We start from the raw sequence: 20382 nt of genomic DNA, 5'->3' as shown, positions 1-20382 counted from the left end.
TGTGACAGGTGTTTTCTCTTTGAAATACAGATGTAGATTTTTTATTTATTTTATTAACTTTCTGATTGGTCGAACAAAAAAATAGTTGCACGAGTGGAGTTATAATTTAACCACTTAGTTTCCAAATTCTTTCGAGTTTGTTCTTCTTGTTGGTTTCGAAGCATGTAGACACCAAAGAAGTACAATAAAGTCGGAGCTGTAAGTTAAACCTTCATTGTCATGTTTCCAACTCCATATATATTGAGCACATTTTCTTTTTTCCAAAATAACGCTTGCAGTTGAGAAGTATCACCTTAAACTATCGCCACTAAATAGTTCAACTAACTTTACTAAACTCAGAAGTAAGAAATGCATTCTTAAAAAATAAGTAGCAGTTTTATAACTAGTTTAAAAAAAACGCTTTTATAGAACAAAAGCTTGTATTACCATATTTCAAGTGAATTTTATTTGTAGTTAGTTCTTTGTGCTCATGCATTTTATAAGTTTAAATATCTCCTGTGTATAAAATAATTAAACGTTTAATTCTTTGACTATTATAATGAAAAACTTGCGGTCTTTTTTGTCAAACAGTTAGATAAGTGTTTCTGTTCTGATCTTATGGAAATTTTAAGTAATTTTTAAACTTAAAGAAGTGCCAAAATTAATAGATCAATTAAGAAACGCATTTTCCTAAATAATATTTTTAAAATGCTAAAGAAATCGTTTTGAAAACCCAAAATTCTTACTTTTCCCAATATTCTTACGTTTTCTAATCTAAGATTATTTTTTTTCATAAAATTTTTTTCTTAAAATAAATATTGTGGAGCGTCAAAGCTACCCTCTTTGTTTTGATTGTTGTGCTGACGTCTGCATTTTATAAACGGCCTTAATAAAAAAATAATTTATTTTCAAATAATTTTCATAATTAGCGAATATCGCATTCTACATAATTTAACATAGTTTGTTTATTAAGTTTTCCACCAATAGTAAGCTTGAAAAACAATAAAGAAGTTATACTTTGTTCTTTATGCGAAATAAATTTAAAGAGACAAATTTATAACAAAAACTCACTGCAGAAATCATTCATAAACATTTGCAGTACTAAAATTTCGGTTGTGATGATGTGAAGAAGCACAAGTTGCTCTTGTGGGGCGAATTTTAGAGTTCTTTGTCTAGTTACAGTTTCTTAAATTTTATGCAAATCTAAAAATACTTTTAAAATATGCTTCGATTTATCACCCAGCAATTGCAGAACCATTCCTTGAATGAAGTTCAGCCAGTTGCCAATTTTAAGGTAACATACTCAGGATTTCATTGCATTTAGCAACGTACTATAAATTTTTTCGCACCGTGAAAATTGGTTTTCAAGAACAAGATACCCATTCATAATCAATTTAAAATGTCTTTGATATCTTAAAAAAAAAAAAGTCAAGTTGATCAAAATATTTTAGCTATCCAGCTACTTTTGCCTATCCAGCTACTACAAGCTACAATAAGCAGTTGATATGTAATAAGTTGTGTTTTAAACTTAGATTACATATTGTGCTTAGGGAATTACTTAATAAGGTGCTTTAGCATAAAAGATAATAACTAAGTTTATACATACATAGTATTATTTTTAACTTATATTTTAATTTTTTTTTTTTTTTTTCTTTCATAATGTTAAGGAAAAATCATTAGATTTAGAAAGAAAAGTTAATTTGAAATAATAATATGGCGTGTTAAATATTTCAGGCTCATCCAAATCATTGTAGTGAAGAAAGTAATGGAGATTGCAAAGGTTAGGATCACTAATATATTGTATTGAAGTGGTGCTAGTTGTAAACTTCAAAAACTAGTATATAACTAATGTAAAGTTAAATGATTGTACATATGTTTGCATTATTTACATAGGCATATTTGTGCATTTGTCTCCTTTTTATTCTGCTTTCCAGTTGTTGAAATATATGTTTGTGTGGAAGTTATTACATAATTTTTTTTTATTGATTTTTCCTATATACTGTTTACATAGCATTATATAAATTAAAATATATTTAGAATTTTGTGTTTATTTTAGATTTTGATGATGTAAATCATACGTGCAAACCAGATGTTAAACTTAAAGAATGTGATACAAAATGTGACTTTAAAAAGAAATTAAATACAATAATAGATAAAGAAAACATAAAAGATTCCTGTGAACAATGTCAAAATCTGCAGCAAATGTATGTTAGAGGGAATATGGAATCAAATGGAATATGCTTTTGCAAATCACAAGATTTTATATTATCTTTACAGCGCACTCCTCATGGGGAAAAACGTAAATTTTCAAATAGACATTACAATAGATTAAAACATGTCTCGTTGTCTGGAAATTTCTCTTGTGATAGCTCATCTGATGATGAAGTTAAAGATTTGTGTGCAAAATATAAATGTATTAGCTCCAGTCCACCAATTAATGAATTCTTTAATAAATCAGCAACACAAAATAACCAAGGATTGTTTTGTGTTGAACGAATGCCTTCAAGACCATCACTGGACTTAGAAAAAATGCAACAGGTAACTATTTTTTTTATGTTTGTTAAAGGATTTTTTCCCTTCTAAAAAGTTTGGTTATGCATATTGAATCATTTTGTCAAAGTTATTTTTTCTGTATATTAGGCTATTATATTACTATATTATTTAAAATGCAATACATATTATCATCATCATCATCATCATTATTATTATTGTTGTTATTATTATTATTATTATTATTATTATTATTATTATTATTATTATTATTATTATTATTATTATTATTATTATTATTATTATTATTATTATTATTATCATTATTATTATTATTATTATTATTATTATCATTATTATTATTATTATTATTATTATTATTATTATTATTATTATTATTATTATTATTATTATTATTATTATTACTATTATTATTATTATTATTACTATTACTATTACTATTATTACTATTATTATTATTATTATTATTACTATTGTTATTATTATTATTATTATTTTTATTGTTATTATTATCATTATACGAGCTGAATAATTAACTAGGTTTATTTAACATTAGTTTCATGCAATAGTAATCATAGATTAACATCTGAAGATCACTATTGCGTGAAGCTTTTAGTAATATATATATATATATATATATATATATATATATATATATATATATATATATATATATATATATATATATATATATATATATATATATATATATATATATATATATATATATATAAAATACGAAGTTTTTTTGCATTAATTTTGTTTTTATTTTTCATTTCAGAAATTGCTTAAAAGACCAAGATCTAGAAGTGATAAAAATATGGTAACAGCACAATACTGTTCTTTTGGTTTTTGGTTTAAAATTTAAGTGCATATAAAAATGTTTTGATTTTTATAATTAAATATTATTTTTCTATTGCTGGTATTTTCACATACTTCTTTAAATTTTTTAGACTATTCAAGGTGTTTGTTTTGACAAAAACGATTTGATTGCCTACCAGCCCATCCAATTAATGGCATCAGGTGGTTTTTCAGTAAATAACTTAGTTCCTGTAGAGGAACCTCTGCAAAATTTTCATAGCGGTTATGTATTTTGAAGTAGCTTGATTATTCTAAAACGCCTGGAATTGAGTTTTTCGACTAAAGAACGTCCTTTAAATCCTGCTGATATTTTTAACTGACTTCGTCAGTAAAAGTAAAATTATTCATCCGGCTGGTTCAGTTTCTATTTAAATTAGCGTTTCTGGTCCCGCATGATAAACTTGATGATTTTAAATCATTTTTTATTTATCGTATATTTAAAATTGCTCAATATGAGATATGTAAATGTGTACTTAACGACGTCATTTTAATTAATTTACTATTTTGAGAACGTCAATATGGCCTTTCGGTGGGCGATGAATTGAAATCAAGCCTGTAAAATTCGCATATCATATTCGTTTGGTATTCTGCGTTATAAAATATTCATTCATGCGTTAAAGTTTGGAAAAATAAAATTTACGCTATTTTATGACGAGAATTGTTAATATTTACAATAGCATGAAGAATATAACTTTGTAAAATTACAGAATCTTGCAGAGCGAAAAAGAAAAAAAAAGAAAAGAAATTCAACAAATGCGAGATTTTTTTTTTTTTTTTTTCTGACTCTCTCTCTCCCTCTCTACATCAGTAGATCTACCTGCTAAAGTTAAGAAATCATTAAGATTTCGATAATGAAAATCTCGATAGTAAGTTTAAAATCATAGAAAACATTTTTTTTGGCGCAATCGACGGGTTAGGAGCACTTATGCACGCATTCAAGACAAACGTGTTGTCTCTATTTTTGTGTACACACTAGGTAAAAGACTTTTTTTGAAGAAGTGATCTGTTTTTAAAATCTACAAATTTACATGAAAATTAGTATTGCGCATTGCAAATGTGTGCTCAGTAGGAGTTTTGGTAATTAACTGAATTTGAGTTACATATTTTTGGTGCCATTCTTTTGTTGTAGTTAATTCATTACTCGAAAGGATTCGGAAGATTTCTCAAACAAGATTTATTCAAAAATTTAGACATTTTAGAGTGAAAGTTGTGGGTTTTCCATTGATGAGTAGGGTGTCCGTGGTGGTCCACCAGTTAAGCTACAGCATATAGCTCCAGCATAGTTTCCGTAACTGTAGTCTCCAATAACTGATCCGAGACAAACACATATGTTGCCGTATCTAATTTTATAACCAGAGCTGGACGAGTCACACGAACAGCAAGTGGCAAATTCATTTTGTTTACATTTAACAACCGATTGCGCTTTATTTTCTCGGAAAATGCACTCTAAAGCGCTTGTTTTTCCTGGCAAACCTTGCAAACCTGGTGGTCCTAAAAGATGACCAAAGTTAGAAGTAAGAAGAAAACGAGAATTGTAGTTAACAGTATTAAAAATGCCAAACCTTTTTTTCCTTTAGGTCCCTTTTTGCCACGATACCCCTGTATTCCTTCATCGCCGGTTTCACCTTTCGCGCCAGGTAATCCTTTTTTACCAATCATTCCTTGTGCACCAGCAAAACCTCGCGCTCCTTTTTCTCCCTTGAAATTATTAACAAATTTAAAGCTTGGTTTGAAAGAAATCCTAACTTTAAAAAATTTTGAAATCTAAAGTTTAAAATTTCATTACTGGTTCTCCAGTGGCACCGGTTGCACCAAAAGGACCTGGTAGTCCTATTTCCCCCTTTTCTCCAGAGGGGCCTTTCAGACCATCTTCTCCGGGTGGTCCTTGTAACCCTTGAGAACCAACAGCTCCCTGAAATCCAATTGGACCACTAAGTCCTTGTAGACCTTGTTCTCCTAAGATAGAATAACAGGTCACAACAGGTTTTAGGTAATTTAAAAAAGGATTTAATCATGAAATAAAATAACGTAAACCTTGATTTCCTTTCTTTCCACTTCGACCATTTTTACCAGCAGGTCCTGGAGGTCCTTGTGCTCCAGAATTTCCTGGAGGACCTAAATCACCTAAAAAATATGACAATATTTAAAGTTAGAGAAAATTTTTTTCAAAATTTAAAAGTTGTATAAAAATGAAAATTACAAAATTTTTAATTTACCTGCATCTCCCAATGAGCCTTTTTCACCTTTGATTCCTTTGTTTCCTATTGATCCAATTTCTCCAGGAGGTCCTAAATTTCCCGGAAGACCAACATCACCTTTTAAACCTGGATTACCTATCTCTCCTTTTTCACCCTTTAAACCTCTGTTTCCCTTATCACCTGTTTCTCCTTGTTCTCCTTTTTTACCTTCTAAACCATGTAAACCTCTTTCACCTATAAATCCTTGTTTACCTACACTCCCCTTTTCTCCTTCAATTCCAGTATATCCCGGTAAACCCATATCACCTTTTGGACCTAAAACTCCATTGCTTCCATTTTCTCCTGGTGGTCCTATATTACCAGATTCTCCTTTTGGACCTTTAGGACCTAATTCGCCTTTCGGACCTTGTTGACCGGGTGCACCGTTTTCCCCATCTTTTCCACTAATCCCTATTTTTCCTAGATTTCCAACAGGCCCAGGTTCTCCTTTTTCTCCACGACGACCTGGTTGACCTTGTTTGCCAAAGTTTCCTGGGAATCCTTGATCACCATTTGGTCCATTCTCTCCATCTATACCATCTTTTCCTTGTGGTCCTTCTTCTCCTGGTACACCAACATCACCTTTCTCTCCTTGCATACCTTTCACTCCTGGAGAACCTATAAATCCAGGTATACCAACCAATCCTATTTCTCCTTTTTTTCCTATAGCACCTACTTCACCTTTTGACCCTTTCTCGCCTGGTAACCCACTAATACCGTTAATACCTGCTTTTCCTTTCAAACCTTTTTCTCCTTGTTCTCCTTTTTTACCGTCAATACCATTTTTTCCATTTATTCCTGGAGTACCATTATTACCACGTTTTCCCGGTTTTCCAGTAGGTCCTCGTGGACCTGGTTTACCTTGCAATCCAGCACTTCCATCAATTCCCGGACTTCCTCTCGCTCCTTTTTCTCCAACTGCCCCAGCTTCTCCTTTTTGACCTTTACGACCTTCTAGACCAATATTTCCTCTGTCACCTTTTTCACCATTGACGCCTTGAAATCCTGACTCACCTGTATCTCCTTTAATACCCATTACTCCTATTGGTCCTTGTAATCCCTGTAATCCTACTGGTCCAGGTTGCCCTTGAACTCCTGGTTGGCCTGAATACCCTTTTTCGCCTACTATTGGTAAGCAGGGCCCTCCAACAGGACCATTTTCACCTTGAGCTCCAATAGGACCAATAGGCCCTGCGTTTCCTTTTGCTCCAGTTTCTCCTCTTTCTCCAGGTTCGCCTGGCAGACCATGAACTCCTGGTAGCCCCATTACTCCATGACGACCTTGAATACCTTGTTTTCCCATTTTACCAGGGGGTCCCTGTGGTCCTAAATAAATACACTTTGCAACAGAAATGAGGATATTTATAGCTCATTACTAATTTATTCTAAAAGTTTAAAAAAGAAAAGTTGTAAGATTTTTTATGAAAGTTTTTTTTTCCAAATGGTGAAATAAATTTAATTTTCTTACCTTTGCATTGAGGAGCATATTTATAGCCTTGTGGAGAATATGGCGAGATGTAAGATACTGAAAATAATTACCAAGAACAAAAATATTATTTTAAAAATGCCATATATTACAAGTATTCAACACGTGTATTGCATAATTTAATAATGGTCTTAACAACTACTACTTTACACAATTTAACAATCATCATAAAAACGCTGATTAAAGGTCACTGCCAAATATATCCATATTGAAAATTTAAAAAATAGCATATTTTAAATAAAAACAATTATTCATTAAATTCACTTCACAAGATATGAAACAAAACACCAAAAAGGTTTCTAACCAGCGCAGTCAACAGCTAGAATTAGTAGCAGCGTGCTGAACGCAATCATGATTTCTCAGTAATCAGATCGTTTCAGATAAACTTGAGAACTCCTAAACGTACTTATATAGTAACGATAAAGACCACACAAAAGAGTAACGATATTGTGGGATTCGTTTTCATATCATTACCAGACAAATGGTGTTTAAATTGAACATTGTGATAGAGTTAATGTTGCGGTTTACAATTTATTTCTAAAACTATGGCAACTGTTTTATTTTTTCTCCTTCTATATTTTGTTTCTAACGATATGCGTATTTTCAATAAAATAAAATTGGCGTTTAGTTAAATAAAATAATTTATTTCAATAAAATTAGATTTAGCCTTTGTTAAACCTTTTCTTAAGAAACAAGTTTAATGGCTTTCGTTGTGCTTTTAAAATTATTTTCCTGATTCATAATTAAGTATCAACTTTAAAACCTTGCTGTTCAGTGGTGCAATGGTGGTGCAATGGTGGCAGGTTGTACTTTGGAAACAATCAGTGTAAATGATTTTTGGTAATGTGTTCAGTTGCCAGATTTCCGAAAAGGTTTTGTTACGTTCGTAAGACGAGATGATAAGGTCTTAAATATAATATTATCTTGTCTCATTTTTTCGCTTATTCCAAACGTAATAGGTATAACTTTTAGTTTCCTTAGTAACAACCTTGCTTGTGGCATATTTGGTTATTGAAAAAAATATATTAAAGTTTAATAGCTAAATAATTATGGAATTACAGGTGGGTCAAAAGTGGCACAATTAATGCCACACTCACATGTCGAACTTAAAATCAATTTAGGGTTTATTAATTAGTTTTTACAGAAAATGGTATAAAAATGATTTGCTGCAAGTGATTTTGTTCAAGAAAGATTCTTCTTTCATTTTGCTTAGAGCCTTACGCAGTAATGAAGAACATCTTTCGCATATGTTTCGTAACGTTGTCGGTTTTGATTGCTACAAGTAGGTTGTGTTTCGTTTAAACATTTTATTTTTCTCTCATTTGTTACTTATAGTTAAATTAATCAATTATGGTGCATTTTAATTATAGTTAAATTAATCAAATATGGTGCATAATTTGAAATAGTTTAACTTATTGAGCTTCTTGTTTTACACACATGAGATACATGACTTGGAAATTAGATATTTGTACATTGAGTTAAAATTTATTTTATGAGTTTTAAATATACATGCTTAAAATTTGTTTTTCCACTGTTTTAGTTATTGCTTTTAATATCTACTTTAAATTTCCATCCAAAAAGTTTTAAACAGTTTGAAATTTGTCTCTTTAGTTGGTGCAAATTACTATGGAGGAGAATACAAAGTAGAATTCGGTATTTTTTCTGATTTATTGAACTATTTATTATAATATTGAAATTTTCTTGCTGCGATTTTTAGGATTTTTAAATTTGTATAAAATCTAGTCTTTCTTTTTTTTTTAGTTAAGGGTGAAGTTGGAGAACCGGGTCCCCCTGGTCATCAAGGGCATCCAGGTTACCCAGGAAAACAAGGCATCCAAGGAAACCCCGGAGCAAAAGGTAAGAAGGGTGAGAAAGGTCCTGATGGAGTTCAAGGAAAATCTGGAATGCAAGGACCACCTGGTACAAAAGGCGAACCGGGACTTCAGGGACCATCACAAGTTCCACAACCAGTGCGTGGAATGCCTGGTGATAAAGGAGAAGATGGATCGCCTGGAAAACAAGGGCCTATGGGTCCTCGTGGAAACTATGGTCCACCAGGTGGTAAGGGCGATAAAGGAAATGCTGGATTGAACGGACTACCAGGGAAAAAAGGTAGTATCGGAGCACCTGGAGCAGAAGGTAAACCCGGTAAGAAAGGTCCTGAAGGACCAAGAGGTCCGTCAGGAAAGCCTGGGATACAAGGAAAACCAGGTACGGATGGTTTATCAGGTAATGATGGATCAATAGGTCCAAGTGGATCTATTGGTTTACAAGGTCCAGACGGCAAAACAGGTACACCTGGAAGGGATGGTTATCCAGGTATGATTGGGGAAAAAGGGGTCTCTGGCGAAAAAGGAACCACTGGTGCATCTGGCAAACAAGGGAAAGCAGGAAATCCAGGAATGAAAGGAATCCCAGTAAGAACATATTGCTTAAAAAAAATTAAAGAATAAAAATGAAAGTAACCTTTATTCATTCTTTCTATTTATATGAGTGTCAGAACTTTTAACTTTTTTTAAGGGTAATGCTGGACCACCAGGACCAAAAGGTATAGAAGGTCCTCAAGGTCAGAAAGGTAATCGTGGTAAGCCTGGTGATCGCGGATACAAAGGTGAGGAGTGTGCATATAATTTTTCCATAATTTATACTCTCCGTTTTGGTCCGCTTTTAACAAACTTGTTTTATAATATTTACAGGCCCAATCGGAGAAAAAGGTGCTATTGGTAAACCTGGCGAAGACGGGAAAAATGGCTACCCAGGGCCTAAAGGTAAAAATTGGTTCCTAAAGTTTTGTAAAAGCTTTTTAAATAGATATTGAATGTCATAAATTATAAGTTAATATAAATTCGTTTATAAATTATATTAGCTGAGATTATTTTTTAACAATATCAGGTAAGAGAGGCTCTCCAGGTAAACCAGGAAAAGATGGCGATCAAGGCTCTGATGGTAAAAAAGGAGAAAAAGGTATCCAAGGCAATCCTGGTTTTCCAGGCCTCAAAGGTATGGATGGAAAGCCAGGAGCTGTTGGAAAAGACGGATATCAAGGGATATCGGGACCCGCTGGTTTGAAGGGTGATATAGGAATTAATGGACCAAAAGGTATGCAAGGAAAAGATGGTGCACCAGGAGTGAAAGGAATAAGAGGAAAACCAGGGCAACAAGGACCAGAGTAAGTTTCTTGCTGATAAAATACCCAGTAATTTAAAAATTATGCGCATATATTGTTAAATTCAATAACTTTTTTTAAAAGGGGAATAAAGGGTGATCAAGGATTGAATGGTGACAAAGGATATCCAGGACAACAAGGTTTTCAAGGGTCAGAAGGTGTAAAAGGCCCGAAAGGAAAACGGGGGCATCAAGGTAAATTTAAGAATAAATCTTAATTAAAAATGACAAATACTTCAGTAATACAACAAAACTATTTAAAACTTTTATTTTACAACAGGTTTTCCAGGGCAAAAAGGAGATATTGGAAAACCTGGCATAAAAGGAGAACCGGGTCCACAAGGTGCCACCGGCGAACAAGGACCTCAAGGTGATTATGGTGATCAAGGGGCCAATGGAGAGAAAGGGACAAAAGGTCAAAAAGGGGAAGCAGGTAATTATGATTGAATCATTTAAATAGAACTCAAAGCTTTAAACAATCTTAAAAGTTTTTTAAAATTTTATTGAACAGGCGATCAAGGCTTTGTCGGTAAAACCGGAAATCCAGGAGTACCAGGTAAACGTGGAAAAGACGGTTTACCTGGTAAACCTGGGGCAAAAGGATCTCAAGGACCAAATGGGCTGCAAGGAGATGCTGGAGAACAAGGTTCAAGAGGACCTTCTGGACCAAAAGGTCTTGAAGGTGGAGTGGGAAAGCCAGGAGAAAAAGGTATCCAAGGTCCTCAAGGGTTTGAAGGTGAACAAGGAGAGAAAGGTGTGAAAGGTGAAAAAGGAGCGAGAGGTAATAACGGTGAACCAGGAAGAAATGGTTTGAACGGTATGATAGGAGAAACAGGAAAGAAAGGTTATAGAGGAGCACCAGGAACCCCTGGTTATCCCGGATTAACTGGACCTGAGGGTAGGAGTTATGGTTTATTTATATATTTTTGCCAAAGTTAAAAAAAAAAAAAATTGGCTTATCCAGATAAACTTTTCAAAAAACCTATCTGTATAACCAACGAAAACATTTATCAATTTAGGACCTCAAGGTCCAACGGGACCTCCAGGAATAGACAAATTTTATATTTTGCTATGTCAGCAAGTGGTGGAGACGGGCTCTCTTGCTACGTGTCCTAATGATAAAGTTGTAGTAGGTTGTTCGTGTGGTTGTGGGAAATGGTCATTATCAAGAAATAGTCAAACATGCAACTGCGAAACGTGCACAAAGGTAGTTAATTTTTATATATTTTATAATAGACGGGTTTAATGTAGCTTTTTTACAACCACAACGTCACTTTTTTATTTAGAGCCCTTACTATGATCACAACGTTACTAAAGTTACGTGCTGCAAAGGCGCAGACTTCAGTAAAAATAGAAAATATTACAAAGAAGATTTAACTGAGCACGACGAAAATACCCGTAAACTTATTCTCGAAGAGCATGAAAAAGATCAAATCCTTAATGATTTTGATTCTAATCCAAAAGCGTAAAACATGAGTTCTTTTAATTTGTAAATCTTTAACAATTAAATGTAAATGAAATCGAGCTTTGCTCTAATTTTGCTTGGATAAAATAAAGATACAAATCACTTATTCTTTTAATTCTATAAATCCACTTAATTTTCTATAGGTGAGTTTTCGTTGACAAAAGGCTCTTCATCCTTGCAATAATGCTCGATTATAAACTGACCTTTATCAGACTTGTGTCGCACATTATTATATTTAACTTTGTATTCATGAGGGTGATCGTAAATTTCATCATAAGTACTGTCGTTGTAATAATTGTCATGTTTAAGTTCTTCATATAAACAGGAACCTCCATAAATGTTATCTGATTTAAAATATTTGTCAGTTGCGACGAGATACTCATTAAAAATGTTTTTATTAGGATTGGATCGAGATACTTCATTCTGTATATTTTTTGCATTTTCTTCTTGACGCAGCACCATGCTTCGGTGTTTAATTTCTCTCTTTCTTTTAAGAAATGCTATCCACTCTCTATCGTTTTCTTGTCGGTCAAGTATTGCACCGTTCATAACCCTTGATGGCATGCGTGGACTGTTCTTAAAATTTTCGTACAATAGCGTTTTGATACCATCTGTTGTCTCGCTAAAGTCATTTATTGAATATTTCTTACAACTTTTTTGCAAACTGTAACTTGAAAACATCTTTATTTTACAACGTCTTCTCATATTTCAGCCACATTAAAATGTCTGGAGTGCATGCTGGAATTTTAATATATTTAGGACAAATCACTTTAGACTAATTAAAGATGAATAATTATCATCACGTGGATCAGTTCCGTTTTCTTTCGCTTAATGGTCGATTTAGCTCACTTCTTAAGTTAAGTTTTTTTTGTTGTTTTTTTTTCTTTTTGGTTATTTTAGATATCATTTTAGGCAAAATTTCATCAAATTTATAGCTATGTGTATGAGTTTGAAAAAAAAGTTATAACCATAATATATTATGATGAATATATATAGATTACGGTTATGTAAATCTTCAACTAAATTGCCATTAAATCTGGCAAAATGTCTTGCGCAAGGCAAGTTATGTAGCATCATAGTATTCAAAACATGAGCATCAACGCATGCATTAAAACCACAGTCCATAAAAGCAAACAGTGGTTTATTTCTATAGACTGGTGTTTATTAAAATGCTTAGTTGTGAATGTCGCAGAATGCCACAAGAGATTACATTTATTATTTCGGTGGCAGCTCGGGTTGAGTTCTATCCATTAAATAGAGATGAATTATATAAACAAATAACACATTCTCACAAGTTTAACTCAGAATATTTGATATTCGAATTTAAGATTCGAAGTCCTCGTAATTAATTAGAAAAAAACACCGGAAAAAAATTAAAATGCAACTGTGGCTGTTTATTCAAAGATTAAGAACTCGCTGGAGCTTGTAACCTCTAAGCGAAAGAATGTTCCTAACCTTATTGAACAATTAGAAGTGTAACTAAATGGCAGCTTTTAATTTATTCGATTCCATTTTAAATATACGAAAACACCTTGATGCTTAAGTACGTGTTCATTAAAAATTAGAAAGCATATGGAATTATTCGTATTAGTTTTCTTAAGAACTCTTTTGATTGGATTTCTAAAACAGTGACGCAAAGTTGCTTTTATTTGTAAAAGTTTGCTTTTTATCAGACCAATTTGAAATATTGGCGAACTAAGGAAATAAGAATAGCAAAGCTTTCATAACAGCAAATTACATCGAAGGTTTTGCTCATTCATCGTGAAACTAAACAAATAATTTGCCATAATTTCGTAATCTTATATCAAAAATCTTATATATATATATATATATATATATATATATATATATATATATATATATATATATATATATATATATATATATATATATATATATATATATATATATATATATATATATATATATATATATATTGTCTTACATTTATGTAGATTTAAAACTTTCAGTATATTTTTAGTAGTTGTTTTTTTTTACTGCATTACCAAAAGTTTTTATAGAAGCTTACAAATTTATTATAATTTTCTCGAGGTTTTTGTTTTAACAGAAAAATAAAAGTTTAAAGCAAAGTTAATCATGCCCTCTCTGTCTGATATAAAGAATTTGTTTCCTACAAAACTTCATGCTGTTATATTTGTTGGTTACATGGGATTGTTTATCAATCAAGGTATTCTTTTCATTTAATTATGGACAATCCCATGTGATTCCTGTTAAAAGAGTGAAATAATTATCTGTACGAGTTTTCCTGCACCTTTTCTACCTATTCTTATTTATTTTTAGAAAGTGTGTTTGCACACAAGCACCCACACATTCCACTCACACTCAATTTTTTCACACTCTGTGATTAGAGTTACCGACAATTTTTTCAAAAACTTTACAAAACAAATTTTATTAAGACATCTTTTTTCCAATTTTTTATTTATGTTTGTTTAGCTATTAAATTGTCCCTTATCTGCATAACAAATCTTTTTATGCTTAATATTTTATCATGGAATATTTTAGGAACTTTTTAGGTAAATTTTTAAATTGTTAAATTAACTCTACTTTTCTTTCTATTTTATTCAGTTTTAAATAAAAATTCCATTCAAAAAAAGTATTTTCCAAAATTTTTTTGTATTTGAACCTCAATTAATTGTTATGTATTCATTCCTACACCGAACAAATCCAGCAATGGCAAATATTGAAGCAGAAGCAACCAACAGCCCTAAGTCAAACTGGAACAATGAAATTTTGGACACTAAACTACACCGTATACAAATGAATCGTATTATTATGAATTATTTCACCACTGAGGGATTTAAGGAAGCAGCAGAAAAATTTCAAATTGAATCTGGAGTTGAGCCAGGTCAGCCACTCGAACAGCTGGACTATCGTATACATATACGGGATGCAATTCAAAATGGAAAAATAGATGAGGCAATTGATCTTACAAATGCTTTAAATCCAGAGATTCTTGACAATCAACCATCTCTTTTTTTTCATTTGCAACAACAAAAACTAATTGAATTGATTAGAGAGAAAAATATTGACAAAGCTCTTGCTTTTTCTCAAAATGTTCTTGCTGAACTCTGCATGGAAAAAGAGGAGTTTTTAGATGATTTAGAAAAAACAATGGCTCTTCTAGCATATGATGATGTTAGTAAATGTCCATTTGGTGAGCTTTTAAATTTTTCTCAGCGTCAAAAAGTAGCTAGTGAGCTGAATGCTATGATTCTTGACGCCAACCATCAAGAAACGCTACCAAAAATTGCTGGCATTCTGAAGTTGTTGTTATGGAGCCAAAATGAGTTAGATAAAAAAAATGTTAAGTACCCACAAATGACTGATATTATCCATGGCACACTAAAAAGCTCAGATGATGAAAAGAATTCGTCAGTTACCATTACAATGTAGATTTAATGAATATTTATGACTGTATCTCATTTTTGTGTGTGTTTTGTTTTAAAACACATTTAATGATACAGTAATATTTTGACTGAATATGTGTTTTTAACATTTGCTTTGTTAAAAGAAAGTAAATATTTAAACTGTTTATTCTTTTTGTCATTTTATTATGAGCAGCATTAAGTTAAAGGTACTCAAACAAACAATAGTTTCTTGATGATATTTGATGATCATTATCTTGACGAAAATATATAATAATAAGAATAAAAATAGTGAGTATAATTAAGATAAATTGATAATGATTGTTTGTAATTTTGATCAATTTGATGATGATTCAACATCTATTTCTTCTTTGTTTCATTTTTTAAAAATTTGTTTAGGGATACTTGTTACTGCAACAAAAGATAATCAAAATAATTACCCTTACAATCCAACAACACTTGTTTTACTATCAGAATTTCTAAAGTTTTTTGTATCATGTGGTTTACATATCAAGGAGTATGTACTTCATGTTTTTTAACTATATGCATTTTTATTTATGTGTGTGTGTGTGTGTGTGTGTGTGTGTGTGTGTGTGTGTAGTAGTAGTAGTAGCATGCAAAAGTTTATAAACAGCTAAAATTTTCTAGTTTTTTCATCATAACTTAAAAAATTCAGAAAAGAGATATTATTTCTAATTCCTCCACATTTTTTCATTACAGCACATCAATATTTTGTTGAATAGCCTCTAGATTTTAATATTGCTTGGAACCGATGAGGCATAGAGTCAATTAAGTTGATAAGCACATCTTTGGGAATATTTGCGCAACAATCTGAAAGCATCTTGAATAAATCATTTTTATACTTTGGATTGTTATCTTGCTGGAAAATCCAACCACAAGGCATTTTGTCCTTTCCATGTGGCAGCATAACATTCTTGATTATATCTAAATATACATTCTGATCCATTATACCTTCAATGCAATGAAGTGGACCAAAAGAATCATGACTGAAAGATCCCAAAACCATTATATTGCCACCACCATGTTTAACTGTTGGTATTTGATACTTAGGAGCAAATCTTTTACATTTCAAATGTCTCACATACTTTATACCATTGCTGCCAAACATGCAAAACTTTGATTCATCACTGATTAAAACTTTTTATCATTCTTTTAAAGTCCAATGCAAACGATCTTTTGTAAATTTGTACTAAACGATTATTTAACATTATTAATGGTTACTTGGCAGGACGATAACCAAACAAATTATAATGATGCAGGCAATGTTTTGTAGTATCTACGCTGCACTTAACACCATAGTTCTTGCTCAATTTACTATTTTGTTCGACAGCACTTCTGCAGAGACCTTGTTTTGATTGTCTTACCGAAATTCTGTCTTGATGTTCTTTTGTTATCTCTGGCCTTCCTAGTTGATGCTTGTTTTCTAGTGTCTTAGGGTCTCTATATCTCTTAACTAGTACGCCAATTGTTGATTTAGCCACATCATAAAGCTCAGAAATTTGCTTATAAGGAATCTTCTTCTACAGCACGTATTATCAAATTTTTCTTTTCTAGGATAATTCCTTAGTCTTTTCTATTTTTTTTTTCAATTCAATTTAAGTTAAATATTATCTCCAGTAAATAGTTTTAATACTAAAATGTTTTTCTTACTGAAATTTTGTTTTTTTTTAATGGGGCATGGAACTGTTTATAAACTTTTACACGATTATGTTTTCAATAAAATTTGAATTTCTTCCTTCCGTAACAAATTTTCATTTTTTTGAGTAAATTATACTATGTAATCACTTTAGAAGAGCAATTGTTAAAAATTCCATTCATTTTCAGTGAAAAGGCAAAAAGTTATGACGAAAAAACTAGAAAATTTTAGCTGATTATAAATTTTTGCACGCTAATGTATATATATATATATATATATATATATATATATATATATATATATATATATATATATATATATATATATATATATATGTAATGAAAATTTATTAGAGATATGTGTTGTAAATTTTGTTTTAGCGCTGGCTTCACATCGCTGTTTAGAGACATAATAAAACATTCAAATGGTAACTTTTTTAAAAATTTTACTAAGCAAGTGATGCATAAAAGGTTACATTTTTATATTTTTAGTATCTGGAAACTTCTATAATGAAACAATACTATAGATAATTTATATTTTAATAATATGCATATTTCATTGTTAAACTCTTTAGTTTAAACATAAAATTATCTAAAGTATTTATATGATGGCTTTTAATTCTGTTACAAAAAAAAGAATTTTCTAGTTCTGTTGTGTACAAAAGAAATAATTTGATTTTAGTCTTGGTGTTGTACATGATCCCAGCTTTCCTTTATTGCTTGTATAACAATCTAGCATTCACTAATCTTCGCTCTTATGACCCAACCTCATACTTCTTATTGTTGCAGTTTAGAGTAGTTGTAACAGGAGTGATCTTTCAGGTAAGTTCATTTTAGCTTTCTGTAAAAATATTTTTTACAAATTATTGAAATTATGTGGTAAATGTTTTCAAAACATTTGGTAACATCTTTGGTAACTCAAAATTTAATATTATTATAGATTTTGTTTAACAAAAAGTTAAGTCGTGCTCAATGGCTGTCATTGGTTCTTTTAACTGTTGGCTGCATTATCAAACAGCTAGATGTAAATAAAGAAACTGGGTTGCCTAAAATAAGTTTTACATTTAACACAAGTTTGCTGTTAATACTACTTCAAATATTTTGTTCTTGTTTTGCTGGTGTCTATAATGAATACCTGCTTAAAGATAAAGGAGATACAGTGCCATTTATGCTTCAGAATGTGTTCATGTATACTGACTCTGTCATATGTAATGTTCTTTTGTTAAGTTATAGTGGTGAGCTTTTCAATGTTTTTACTCAAAAGAATATTGACTCTGTGTTGCATCCAATAGTCCTAACTGTTGTGGTAAATAATGGTGCGATTGGCATAGTCACTGCTTTGTTTTTAAAATCATTAAATTCGATTTTGAAAACATTTGCTAGTGCTTTAGAGTTGATGTTCACTGCAATATTAAGTTGGATTATATTCGGAATTCCTATAAATATCATGACATTAGTTGCAATAGGAGTGGTTTCTTTTGCAACTTTGCTTTATGCCCAAAATCCAGTAGACAATACTCCAAAAAACTTTGGGCTGTCAAAAGTATGATGTAGCAAACGTTTAGAAACTTTTTCACCAAGTTTGCCAATCAAACCAAGTATAACATAATTTTAAGTTATGAACTATTTTTGTGGATTAGCATTTTTAGGAGTTTTTTTAAATTTTTGTTTGACTCTTGTAATTCTCCATATATTTAAAAAATTTCACAAGTTTAAAAGAGTTTAGGTTTTTCACAATTTACAAAACTCTGTTAAGCTTTTCAGGTTTTACTTAAGTTTATAGAACTTTTTTTTTCTTTTTCTTTTAATAGGTGTATTGTGTTTCTGAAGTAACTGCAATGAACTGAATGTTTTTTGTAAATTGTTAGAGTTACGTTAGAAGAAATTGATATAACAATAAAGAATTAAAAAAAGAGAGACTTAATCGTATATTTGATTGATTTGCAAAAATATCTTTTAAAAGAGATTTAAGGAAAAAGGACTGCTTGAAATATAGTCTGGTTGTTAGGGTTAAGCGCTGTTTTGTTGGGAGATGAAGCTAGTACATACTCATGCATGCAATCCCTTCACGCTCTCTATTTGTTCCTAGTTGTCTAACTCTATTCCAACAATTTTTTTACATATAATTGTCCCAAAATACTCTACAGATTCAAGTGGTTTTTTAAAATTTAAAATAACAGAATTGCAATGTCTGTTACTTTAACTTTTACGAAATTTATAGAGATAGGTTGAAATTATACTTAAAAACAAAGTAGAATTAACTCTATTTGAAAATCTGTTATTGAGAATAAGGTTTGATAATGATAAAAAGGTGCACGAAAATATCCAGCAAACCCATAAAAACTGCAAAAAGCCTTAAAACGTTTTTGTAAAAAAAAAGACACTATTTTTTTTTAAAAAAGCACTTCTTTCTACTTCTTGATCTACTATTTCTTCGACTGGCCTCGTTATTTCAGTGGCCATTGATTTAATAGTATTTGAATTGTATAGCTATACTTTACCTAACTGCTTTTAAACTTTAAAAAATCAACTAAGCACCAAAATGTGGGATATTCTAAAAATCATTTTCTCAAATATTTTTCTCACTAGCCCTCATAACGCAAGATAAAAATGTTGGTGTTTTTTCTCTTGTTTAAAAGTAATTTATCTAACATATTATCAGATACTAAAATCTGACTTTTAAAAAACGGTTTCTGTAAGCTAAATCGTGTGTTTTTTCTAAATTATTGAAAAATATATCTGATTTAAAAAATTCTGCAGTTAAGGCGATAATTGATTTGTAGTTATCTGTTTCTGATTGTCATTGGTCATTTTTCGTGAATAATTTTATTCACCTACCTGAGCCGGCAATATATGAGTCAGTTATTTTATATTTACTGTAAAATTTGCTCCAAGCTTTGTTTTTCGAGAGCTTTTTTTTTCTCCCCGTATCTCAGGTGCACCATTTTTTGTTACGATCACATTATTTGGTAATAAAATTGTTTAGAAAAGTTCTTCCTTGTCCGGTCTTTAGTATATTTCTTTTAAGCGAGAGAATTTAACATTGGTTTCCTTTAATTGACCGATGTTTGATTGAAATGATTATTAAGGAGAAAATATTTATTTGACAACTAATGTTTGTTAAAGACTAATGATGACTTTACGTCGGCGTCAATCTAATTCTAGTCAGTTTGGTCTGGGTAGACGAGAAATAAACTTTTAAATTTTAAAAAGTTATTAGTCTCGTTTAATATTCGGTTCTACCGTAAGTTTTTCTAAAACGAAAACTTGCGCTTTATTAAATGTATTACGATCTTTGTGGTCTGTTCCAGATCCTTTTTCTTGCAAATCAATGCTAAGCTATTTTAGGTTTATCACTGAGGAAATACCGGGGAGTCTAAATTAATTTTTTTTTTATTAAGGACAATATTAATTTACTTTACACACCGAAAGTTTAAATATTTTAAGTATCTACAGATACCTTTTCCAAGAAAAGGAACAGTTCTGTTTAATGTCTGAGTTGAAGTTAGTAGTACTATGCAATTTTAAACTAGTTTTATTGCTTTAAATTTTAGAAATCTTTCTTAAAGTTAGTGGTTTGAGAGGGCGAGTTCATATTTAAAAGTCAAGCAATGATTGTGTGCAAGAATGAAGGTT

The 20382-nt window shown here is 31.0% G+C and overlaps 5 protein-coding genes across 6 annotated transcripts; 4 read left to right on the top strand and 1 right to left on the bottom strand.

The window, feature by feature from the left end:
* The first annotated feature begins 28 nt into the window (after nt 1-28).
* LOC145182598 (uncharacterized) lies at nt 29-4105 on the top strand. 2 transcript variants are annotated; one of them, XM_090085077.1, is made up of 5 exons: nt 29-198; nt 1714-1759; nt 2036-2517; nt 3272-3313; nt 3444-4105. In XM_090085077.1, exons 3-5 carry the CDS (start codon nt 2182-2184, stop codon nt 3585-3587), a joined length of 522 nt encoding a protein of 173 aa, XP_089941203.1. In that variant the 5' UTR covers nt 29-198; nt 1714-1759; nt 2036-2181; the 3' UTR covers nt 3588-4105. The 2 variants fall into 2 exon arrangements, with proteins under 2 accessions (XP_089941203.1, XP_079913905.2); XM_080057779.2 differs by lacking the exon at nt 29-198 and adding an exon at nt 981-1273.
* A 231-nt stretch (nt 4106-4336) lies between these two features.
* Nucleotides 4337-7456, bottom strand: LOC145183210 (uncharacterized). Its single transcript, XM_080058543.2, has 7 exons — nt 7379-7456; nt 7057-7113; nt 5568-6914; nt 5386-5475; nt 5138-5307; nt 4914-5049; nt 4337-4842 (listed from the first exon to the last, which is right to left on the bottom strand). The coding sequence occupies exons 1-7, from the start codon at nt 7425-7427 to the stop codon at nt 4547-4549; spliced, it is 2145 nt and encodes a 714-aa protein (XP_079914669.2). The 5' UTR covers nt 7428-7456; the 3' UTR covers nt 4337-4546.
* An 804-nt stretch (nt 7457-8260) lies between these two features.
* On the top strand, nt 8261-11806 carry LOC149889961 (uncharacterized). The gene is made up of 11 exons (XM_090085375.1): nt 8261-8356; nt 8686-8727; nt 8836-9491; nt 9595-9685; nt 9771-9842; nt 9967-10243; nt 10325-10434; nt 10520-10672; nt 10751-11137; nt 11259-11446; nt 11526-11806. Exons 1-11 carry the CDS (start codon nt 8302-8304, stop codon nt 11706-11708), a joined length of 2214 nt encoding a protein of 737 aa, XP_089941501.1. The 5' UTR covers nt 8261-8301; the 3' UTR covers nt 11709-11806.
* Nucleotides 11807-13739: 1933 nt separating this feature from the next.
* Nucleotides 13740-18663, top strand: LOC145182893 (UDP-galactose transporter senju-like). Its single transcript, XM_090085870.1, has 5 exons — nt 13740-13892; nt 15490-15607; nt 17128-17174; nt 17429-17568; nt 17687-18663. Exons 1-5 carry the CDS (start codon nt 13802-13804, stop codon nt 18293-18295), a joined length of 1005 nt encoding a protein of 334 aa, XP_089941996.1. The 5' UTR covers nt 13740-13801; the 3' UTR covers nt 18296-18663.
* On the top strand, nt 14250-15331 carry LOC145182894 (glucose-induced degradation protein 8 homolog). The gene has a single exon (XM_080058169.2). The coding sequence runs from the start codon at nt 14363-14365 to the stop codon at nt 15116-15118; it is 756 nt and encodes a 251-aa protein (XP_079914295.2). The 5' UTR covers nt 14250-14362; the 3' UTR covers nt 15119-15331.
* Nucleotides 18664-20382: the final 1719 nt, after the last annotated feature.

The sequence above is a fragment of the Hydra viridissima genome, unplaced genomic scaffold, assembly GCF_058129835.1.
Source record: "Hydra viridissima isolate aposymbiotic clone 2 unplaced genomic scaffold, HvirCarnegie_v1 scaffold_4, whole genome shotgun sequence".
NCBI lineage: Eukaryota > Metazoa > Cnidaria > Hydrozoa > Anthoathecata > Hydridae > Hydra > Hydra viridissima.
This window is presented reverse-complemented; position numbering and strand designations above follow the sequence as displayed.